Genomic DNA, 11,008 nt, shown 5'->3' with positions numbered 1-11,008 from the left:
TATATATATATATATATATATATATATATATATATTATGACACACATTGAAAAATGTCAATTATTATTGTATTTTTGCATAATCATGTCCAAGCTGTTTGTTCTTCAATAGATTAGAGGATTGTTTCCTTGCTTGGAAACAAAGTAGCGAGGGTTGACACAAGAAAGCACATCCAGATGTAAAAAATTCTGCCTCAGTGTAGCCACATCTGACTCGTGCAATCATGGGAAAATAGATGCTACAATGATGACGACAATAATAATGATGATGATGAGGATAATGATTATAACAATGGTGATGTTAGAGTCAAAGCCTGTCTTCATAAGTTCCCATACGATATTGTCTCTATTAATAGTTTGTTTACTGATACCATCAAAAGCTTTGCTTTTGTCATACTTAGAAACTGACATTAAAAACTACAAGCTTAAAGATATTTTAGTAAAACAATTCTTTTTAATGAATAATGACAGAGATTCTGACCTTTCATTAATCATTTTCAAAATACAAAACTTCCAATTATATACAAGATGTAAAAGAAAAATTGTACAATGTTCTAACAAAGTGCATTCCCAGACACAATTTGAGAAAACAGAAATTGTTAATTATTATTTATCTATATTTAGAATTCAACTTTTTACCAACAAATTTCAGTGTTTGGTGCTTTCTGTTGAAATTATGATTAGTAAAACATTCAGTTTGTATTAAGGAAATATGAACTGATACAGAAAGACTATAGAAATCAATAGAAATCTTAGCCAAAATATAATTGCTAAAGTGAAACTGTAGAAGCTGAGGAAACTAATGATGGTTGTGTTGACAAATGGTAAATACAGAAAGTTTGTAAAGTCAAATAAATTACGAGATGGTATCAAAAAGTTCCCAGACTAGTTCTGTAGTTCTGCCAACAGATGGCAGCACATGGTTGTGTGTGCAGTGAGAGCTAGCAATGACCTTCATGAGGCAGTTTGCTGTGTGACATTGCTGTGTTTACTTTGCAAGTTTTGAAATTTCTGTTTTTGTGATCACACGTATGCTGTAGTCAGTGATTTTGTCATGGACAGGAAGCTCGAATGAAGAGCCAACATGAAATTTTGTGTTAAACTTGGGAAGTCTGCTACAGAGACATTGAACATGCTTCAGCAAGATTACGGTGATGAGGCAATGGGTTGTACGCAATGATTTGAGTGGCATAGGTGCATCCCTGGAAGATGATCAGTGATCTGGAAGATCTGCCACGGGGGTCACCCCTGGAAATGGGAATAAAATTCATCAGCTTGTACATGAGGATTGTCAGAGGACAATCAATGACATTGTTGATGTTGTTGATCTATTATATCAGGCCATGCAGGCAATTCTATCATCTGAATTGAACATACAGAGTGTTTCTGCCAAGTTTGTTCCCCACTTGACCATTGAGCAGAAAGAACATCACATCAGTGTCTCAAGATCTCCACCAGTGTGCCACTGATAACTCATCCTTCATGGTGAGGATCATGAGTGGCGAGAAAAGTTGAGTGTACAGGTATGACTCTGAGATAAAGCAGCAGTTATCACCATGGAAAAACCCTTCATCTCCATGACCGAAGAATGCACGACAGAGCTGCAGCACAATCAGTTGCATGCTCATCATTTTTTTTAACATCCGTGATACTGTATTAATTTTTTTACAAGCCAAGAATTCTTTCACATGGAATTTCATCTATCAACACACCAAATGCCCTGATGAGGCTTATATATAAGGGAATTGAATTGTTTATATATCAAAAGATGTATATAGGTCAAAACAAATTGTTGGCTTTTTTGGTTTATTTGTCTATCTGTCTAACTGTCTGTCTGTCTGTTTCTCTCTCTCTATCTATCTATCTATATATATATATATATCTTTCCAGATGGTTAAGCCATTACTCACCTTTTCAACAAAACACCTGTTCCTGTCCCTCTAGCATACATTCTTCACATTCAATATTGTACCCAACACAGCTGAAGGGGTCTAATCTTTTATGGGCACTTGGTGGCCTCACTAGTTCTAGGACCACGAAGAAAAGCACCTAGTAATTTCTGTGAAGTGGCTGTCATTAGGAAGAGCATCAAGCTGTAGAAACCATGTCAAAGTAATCATTGGGACTCAGTACAGTCCACTGGCTCATTTGTTCATATCAACCCATTCAACCAATGCCATGATGATACTGAATTGCATACACCACACACACACACAAACAAAAACAGATTGCAACATGTATGTGTGTAGGCCAAGCTGAATGCATGCGTGCGTATAAAAATAATCCTTCTTATTATAAGCACAAGCCTGAAATTTGGTGGGAGGGGCTAGTTGATTGACCTCAGTGTTCAACTGGACCCTAAGAGGACATATATTAACATTGAACTCATGATGTAAAAAACAAATGAAATGCCACTAAGCATTTTGTCCCATGTGCTAACAATTCTGCCAAATTTCCCCCTTCAATAATAACCCTTTCTACCACAGGCACAAAATCTGAAATTTGGTGGTGTGGATAGTCGATTAGATCAAGCCCAGTGTTCAACTGTTACTTATTTTATCGACCCTGAAAGGATGAAAGGCAAAGTGAAGCTCAGCAGAATTTGAACTCAGAATGTAACGCCAGACAAAATGCTGCTAAGCATTATGCCTGGCGTGCTAACAATTCTGCCAGCTTACTGCCTTCAGTAATAATAATAATAATAATAATAATAATAATAATAATAATCTTTTCTACTAAAGGCACAAGGCCTGAAATTTGGGGGTGGGGACTTATTTTATCAACCCTAAAAAGATGAAAGGCAAAGTGGACCTTGAGAGAATTTGAACTTGGAATGTAAAGCCAGACAAAATGCCAGTGAGCATTTTGCCCAGGGTGCTCATGATTCTGCCAGCTCACCACCTGAAAATTTGTGAGAAGGAAGGATAGTTAATTACATTTACCCCAGTAGGTAAGGTTACCTTCACAAGTCATATCAACACATATGAGCCAGTTTCCTGGTTTCATGGCATATATATTCCCCACCTGGATGGTATTGCTGGTCTCTCACAAGGTTAATCATTTTTGCCAGGTGAGTGGAATGGAGCAATGTGAAATGAAGTGTTTTGCTGAAGAACACAATGCATTACCCGGTCCGGGAATTAAAATCACAATCTTATGATCATAACTCCAACACCCTAACCACTAAGTCACGTGCCTTCACATCAGGCCCAGAACTCAACTGCCTCTTATTTTATCAACCCTGACAGGATGAAAGGTGAAGTCTACCTTGGTGGAATTTGAATCCAAAATGTAAGGACAAATGAAATACCACCAACTAATTTTGTCTGGCATGCTAACAACTCTTCCAGCTCACCAAATTTATGTACGTATAAAAATAATGGAAAGCAAACGTCAGCAGCTACTCAGTCTCAACTAAGTTTAAAGCAGATTGCTATGGAAATCGTTTTCCATTTCTCTCAGTTGTAAGTATTCATAAAAAAAATATCTAAAATCATTTATATAACACTGCTGATATCATATAAATCTATGTGAGATTATTTTATAAATCAGTAATATATTAAGTAAATTTTGAAACAAAATATATCACCTCTGATAAAGAATTGTTTGTTGATATACTAGACTCTCTTATAATGTTGTTGTTGTTTTTATTTTTGTTGTTGTTGTTGCTGTTGTTGTTGTTTTCACTTCATAAATAATCCTTGATCTGTTTCAATGTATCAGAATATAAGATGTTGGCTAAATATAATTTTCAAAGTTGGTAAATGTAATGAAAGAAATATTTAAGAATATGTGTGTATGTGTGTGTGTGTGAGCATGTGTACATGTGTGTGTACATGTGTGTGTGTGCATCTATGTGTGTGTGAGTGCATACATACATATGCACACATATATAGATACACATATATATTGAAAATATGTATTTTAAATGTGTGTGTGTGTGTGTAAATGTGTGGTAAAACGTTTGCTACCCAACCATAATTCTTTGTCCAGTTCTACTGTGTGGTACCTTGAGCAAGTGTCTTCTACGATAGCCCCAGTCTGACCAAAGTGTTGTAAGTGGATTTGGAAGACAGAAACTGAAAGAAGCCCATTGTATATATGTGTGTATGTGTGTGTGTGTATGCATATGTGTGCGTGTATGTTGGTGTCTATGCTTCTGTTTGTCCCTATTACTGCTTGACAACCAGTGTTGGTTTGTTTACATCCTTATAACTTAGTAGTTCAGCAAAAAAGAGTCCAATAAATATCAGGCTTAAAAATAGATACTGGAGTCAATTTGTTGGACTAAGTCCTTCAAGGCAGTGCCCCAGCAAGGCTGAAACAAGTAAAAGAATAAAAGATTATGTCTATATGCAGTGGCAGACTGGCCAGGTTGCCAGCTTGCCCGATGGTAAGTGGACCCCTGAGCCTTTAGAATCCATATATGGGGGCCCATCCCCTCAAGTTTGAGAATTTTTTATTTACTCCTGGAAGAATGTACTAATTATTTCAGTCTGGCTGTGTTTGTAGACAGTTGAAAAGAATATTTCTAACAAAAAAAAAAAAAAAATTAAATGATAGCATTGTAGTTGTAGGTGAGCCACCTTGTAGTTGCAGGTACGCCCCCTTAGTCTCTTGGCAACCAGCATTTTTAGACCCAGTTCGCCATTGTCTATATGTATATATGTATACCTACATACAAACATATATACATGCATAAATAATCACATACACAAATGCACACTCAAACACACTCATAAATATATATGTTGAACTGCTTCATTCAAAGAATCCAAAATGGCTGAATCATAAAATGTTTGCTTAAGTCAAGATGCTATGAAAAGAAACTAGAAACTCAAAGATTGCTTGATGCGAAAAATTGTAATCTTTTTGCTTTATATTCCAGCATGAATTGTGGTTTGTACAGCCTTTCTTTTAAAAAGGACATGTTGATGTATTACATAGGAACATCAAGATGCAAAAGCAAGTATTTCTAATCCTCTCAGCTGTATGCACAACATTGTGCATTGATCTTATCTACCATGTTAAGGAGACGAATAATCCAATTACGTATCTGGGAGATGTAGCCACTGATATCCAGTCTGTAAAGGGAATCCTTTCAAACAGGCACAAATTGATTTGGTTTAGCCAATTACAACAGGGTGGTAATGCAAATTCCCATCTGTTCAATGTCACCCAAACAGGTAAACTTTATGCCATTCAACCTTTGGATGCAGAAATTCTTTGTGAATATGATAAAGAATGTTCTAGAATAATTGTTGTTGCAGTGAGGTTCCAACAATCATTTATTAAGATATTAGAAATAAAAGTTATAATAAGTGATGTGAATGATCATAAGCCTGAGTTCCTAAAGGACCAAATTTTACTTCAGTTCTCTGAAGGTGATGGGAAAGGCATCACTAAACACATACCCAATGCAGTGGACAAAGATGTGGGTACTTTGAACTCTCAGATTAATTACAAACTTCTAAAACATGAAGGTGATCCATTTGAACTCACAGTTTCTGAAAATGTAGATAGCACATCAACTCTTGGTATAAAACTGAAAGAAAGAATTGATCGAGAGAAAAATGATTCATATAAAATTCAAATTATTGCAGAAGATAGTGGATTTCCATCACAGAAAAGCCAGTTAGAAATTTTGATAACAGTGGAAGATATTAATGACAATGTCCCATCTTTTGTTCACAATGTATACAATATAACTGTTATATATAAGCATCAGTGGAGCAAACCAATAGCCACATTGTCAGCTATTGATCAAGATTCTGGAGACAATGGGAAAATTTCCTACCACTTCAGTACAAAAACTTCAATGATAAATAGATCTTTTTTTCAATTGAATGAAAAAACAGGTCAACTTTTCTTCACAGAAAATTTCAATTCTAAATTGAACCAGTCATGCAAGCTTTTCATCAAAGCTACAGATCAAGGTAACCCACCTCTTAGTTCCATAGCACTGATGCTGGTAAACATTATAAACCAACAAAACAAGGCGCCAAAAATAGATATAAATTTCATCTCAAAAGAAAAGGAAGAAAAGGTATATATTTCTGAAGCGATTGAAATTGGAAGCTTTATTGCATTTGTTAAAATTACAGATGATGATGCTGGTAAAAATGGAGAAGTTTATTGTAATCTCAGAGCTAAGAAATTTGAACTTGTGAGTTTAGGTTCAAATAAATATAAAGTGATTATCAAAGAAGCAATAGATCGAGAACTGGAAGTCAGTGTCAATTTCACCATTTCTTGTAGAGATCATGGAACGCCTCCTTTAGAGACAAACAAGTCAGTTATTATAGAACTAGAAGACATCAATGATGTGAGACCACAATTTTCTAAAGATGAATTTAAATTTTCCGTGCATGAAAATCAGAAGCCAAATTTCCCCATTGGACTTGTCAGTGCAAATGACTTAGATTTAGGCCCAGGAGGGCAATTGTCCTATTTCTTGATATCAAAGAAGGGAGTACGTCTGCCTTTTGAAATTTCTGACTTTGGTTTTATTTCAACGACAGATGCTTTAGACCGAGAAGAAGAAGAAGAATATAATTTTCAAATACTTGTGAAAGATAATGGGATTCCATTTCTCAATAATACTGTAAATACAACTGTAACTGTCTTGGACCAAAATGACAATACTCCTTACTTTATTTTCCCCCGTCACTCCAATTTTATTATGGACGTTTATTTTTACTCTTGGGGATCCAGAAACATAACTGTTCTCAGAGCTGTGGATGATGATATTAACATTAATGCCTTTCTTCAATATGAAATATCAGCAGGTAATCAGAAGAATTTATTTCAGCTTGACAAATACTCTGGTGTGCTCTCTTTTACACGACAACTATTCCAGAAAGATGCTGGATTGTATCACCTTCAAATCATTGCTAAAGACAGTGGCTCACCTATTTTATCCACATCGACTAATTTATCTTTAAAAGTGACTGTTAGTAATGCTACCTCTTCATTTTCAAGCAAGTTTCTACAGCAAGAGCCCCATAGTGTACGCATCTATCTTGTACTAATTGTGATATTTGTGGCTCTTGCGCTCTCAGTGAGTATGGTCGTAATTACAGCACTTTGTGTTGTACGAACTAACCAACAAAAAAACTTTCTGTGTTATCAGAGGAAAAATGCCTCATCACAGTCACTTAAAGGGGTGAAGCAACAGGAACATTTATACCAACCTGCAGCAAATGATTCATATTCACAGGATTTTAATTCAAAACAAGAATCTTGCAAGCAGCATGAGTTAGCCTACAGCTGGAAAGGTTCCACTCCCAGAATACATAGTGAGATGCAAACAGAATGGAAACATCAAGTAAGTGTTTTTCTTGATTAGTTTTTGTTCATATAGATTTAATAGCATTTATTTCTTGAGGAATTCTTATATTGTTTCAAGAATAAGTTGAGATATCTTTTGTGCAAAAGGAATAAAAAAAATGTGGTCATATTGCAAGTAAGGTATTATTTTCAGATATTATCTTGGACATAGAATTAAGCTTTATTTGAAAAGCTTATAGTACTATCTAATTATGTTGCGTACATATACACATACATGTGTATGTATATGTGTGTGTGTGTGTGTACATATGCATATATACACATACTAACATACATATTTAATGCATGTACATGTATGTGGCTATAAGTATATGAACACACACATATATATATCAAGAGAGATAGAGAGAGAAAGCGAAAGAGAGATGAGAAATTTTGATAAACACAAGTTTATACAGATTTTTCTTAGGTATGTAGGAACAAACAATACAAACAATTTCATTGTAATTTCTTCTACAGTCGCTATGTACATCATAACTAGTAATACTACTAAGCATAGTACTTACTTAACCACACTACTGGAAGCAGACTGGAGGATGACAATCTATGTAGAGCTCTAAACTTAACAGTAGCAGTTGTACATCTCTTTTGTTCACACAAGACACGTTATACAGTTCTATATTTAAGAGATGAGAAATAATGTACACTATGTACATTATTTACATTTGACAGATATTTGTCCTCATCTTGTTTGTTGTTAACACAACATTTCGGCTGATATACCCTCCAAACTTCATCAGGTGTCTTTGGGAAATTTCGAACCTTGGTTCTCATTCCTAAGGTATTTTTCGATGTTATTATTATTATTATTATTATTATTATTATTATTACTATTATTATTATTATTATTATTCAGGTCACTGCCTGGAATCAAACTCGGAATCTTGGGGTTAGTAGCCCATGCTCTTAATCACTACGGGCATATGGCATAGCAGTTAAGAGCACGACTACTAACCCCAAGATTCTGAGACAGTGACCTGAATAATAATAATAATAATAATAATAACATCGAAAAATACCTTAGGAATGAGAACCCAGGTTCGAAATTTCCCAAAGACACCTGATGAAGGCAGCCAAAACATTGTGTTAACAGCAAACAAGATGAGGACAAATATCCGTCAAATGTAAATAATGTACACATTATATTTTTTTATTTGTTTCAGTCGTTTGACTGTGGCCATGCTGGAGCACCGTCTTTTTATTTAAATCAACTCCACGACTTATTCTTTGTAAGCCTAGTACACTCGCCCAAGGTGCCACACAGTGGGACTGAACCTGGGACCATGTAGTTGGTAAGCAAGCTACTTACCACACAGCCACTCATGTGTCTATATATATATTTATTCTCTTATTCTTTTACTTGTTTCAGTCATTTAACTGTGGCCATGTTGGAGCACCACCTTTAGTCAAACAAATCGACACCAGAGCTTATTCTTTGTAAGCCTAGTACTTATTCTATCGGACTTATTAGCTGAACCACTAAGTTATGGGGAAGTGAATGCACCAGCATTTGTTGTCAAGCAATGTTGGGGGCATAAACACGGGCACACAAACATATACACACACACACATATATATATATACATATATATATATATATGCATATATACATATAGTCAATCCAAACATGAACAAACAAGAAAAAGCAACAACGCGAGGACGTGGAATAAGTACAGTGTTATTGAACGCTCAGGAAAGGAAAGAAAAGAAAGAGGATTTTTTCGAGCAAGGCTCTTCATCAGAAATATAGAAAACGTCCACAGAAGGGAAGACGGAGAAAGAAAATTACCAACGATACACACGCGGTCACATATTGAAATATATATATATATATTATGTACTAACGAATTTAAAGAGATATCATTAGCTAATAACAAATTCTTTAACTCCCATGATAAACGTAATATTCAATGCAGACATAAATTAAATTACTTATATAATAAGTTTAGATAACTAATTTATTTATTTAAACCTAGTATTAAATACCAACTTATAGTTATGATCAGTAGCGTAAAAGACATCAAATTAGGGTTAGAATACACTTTAATCATCACAATATTATACAAAATTGGAACATATAACTTCCTTTACTTTAAGTATTCAACGATAATATAAGCAGTCTTTTAAAATGTTTCATAACATTATTAAAGTAATATATAACTTTCATATTTGGTATAGTTATTATTCTGTGTAAATCTGAGAGTTTTAAGTATTTTAGTATTATTAATCTTCATTAAACTTCTTATTTTAGGTAGATTTTCTTTTTCGATAGTTTCGTTATTATTTTAGTAATTATAACACGTACTTGCCTCTGGTAATGGACGCCATATTTATCACGTGACTTTTCAGTATTTATTTTCATAGCATTATTTACGTAATATAGAATTTTCGTATGTGAGTAGTTATTACTCTGCGTTAATTTGCAAGTTTAAGTATTTTAGTATTTTTAATCCTCAAGAATCTTTTTTATTTTAGGTAGATTTTCTTATTCGATATTTTCGTTATTATTTTAGTAATTATAATACGCAGGTACTTCTGGGTAATATACGCCATATTTATCACGTGACCTTTTAGTATAAATTCTATAGCACATGTTGGTTTAATCTACAGTCACCAGCCGGCAGATAAATCATGTTTTCGTATTTTAATTTTATAAACAATATTGACATCCGTCTTTTAGTAACTTTGTACACTAACACATTTTTTTTTACTATTATCTACTTATTCCATAATGTTTTAACCTTGTTTACTATAATACTATAATATTTTTAGATTGTAACTCTTAATAATTATATTAATACCGTTAATGTAGGGATTAGTTTACAGATTTTGTCTCTTTATATATATTTTTATTTCTCATGTTTATGTTTATTCTCTGAATGATTTTAGGTATTTTCTTAGGGATTTGACCTGAAGAGTGTCTGATTTGGGGAGTAAAATCATCTCCCCGTTCTAATGAACTCGGATAAAATTTGATTATGATTTTATATAGTCCTATTTCAGTCATGAAACGCGCATAGTCTATGTACTAGCACTAATTTTCTACATTTAGACTTCCATACTGTATGTTATCGTATTAATTTTTACTGTCCAATTTATAAATTTGACTTTAAAAATTTTTTAAATTAATATTTCTATGATTTATTTATATATGTTATTTAATTTAAATTTTTAGATTAAAATCTTAGATATATTAAGATGGTATATGCCTTACAGCATGGATTTGGACGGGTTCTGAGTTGTAGAGTAGTGGTTCGTCTCTAAATTAGTTATGTACATATATATTATATATTAGGAAACCCAGTAAGGTTGGAATAAATTTAAGTCATGCTCTTTCATATATATCAATGGCAATGCCAGTACTACCTGACTGGCACCTGTGCCAGTGGCATGTGAAAGAGCACCCACTACACTCTCTGAGTGGTTGGCATTAGGAAGGGCATCCAGCTGTATAAACCTTGCCAGATGAAATTGGAGTGTGTTGCCATTAATAGCCAGTGAGAATGTATCGTAGCTCTTTGCTCCGACATTCGAAACTCCGAGTAAAGATTATAATGACAACCTTTTACTGTTTGTTCTAAATTATAACATATATAAATAATCATATATTTATCTAATATCAAAGTCTCATTCTTTTGTTGTTACTTTTTATTATTATT

The 11,008-nt window shown here is 33.9% G+C and overlaps 1 protein-coding gene across 3 annotated transcripts in view; it reads left to right on the top strand.

Moving 5' to 3' along the window:
- The window catches only part of LOC106880259 (putative protocadherin beta-18), a 65,197-nt gene that overhangs the window by 45,156 nt on the left and 9,033 nt on the right, over window positions 1-11,008 (top strand). For 2 of the 3 annotated variants that reach the window (XM_052973098.1, XM_014930124.2), the window contains exon 2: window positions 4,888-7,326. In XM_052973098.1, coding sequence (XP_052829058.1) covers window positions 4,957-7,326 — 2,370 coding nt within the window. In that variant the 5' untranslated portion in view covers window positions 4,888-4,956. Of the gene's footprint in view, window positions 1-3,252; window positions 3,464-4,887; window positions 7,327-11,008 lie in introns of those variants that run through there. The other variant, XM_052973097.1, reaches the window with a different exon arrangement.

This window comes from Octopus bimaculoides, chromosome 14 (genome assembly GCF_001194135.2).
Source record: "Octopus bimaculoides isolate UCB-OBI-ISO-001 chromosome 14, ASM119413v2, whole genome shotgun sequence".
Lineage (NCBI taxonomy): Eukaryota > Metazoa > Mollusca > Cephalopoda > Octopoda > Octopodidae > Octopus > Octopus bimaculoides.
Note: the sequence above shows the minus strand (reverse complement) of the source record. Positions and strands in the feature narration are given on the sequence as shown.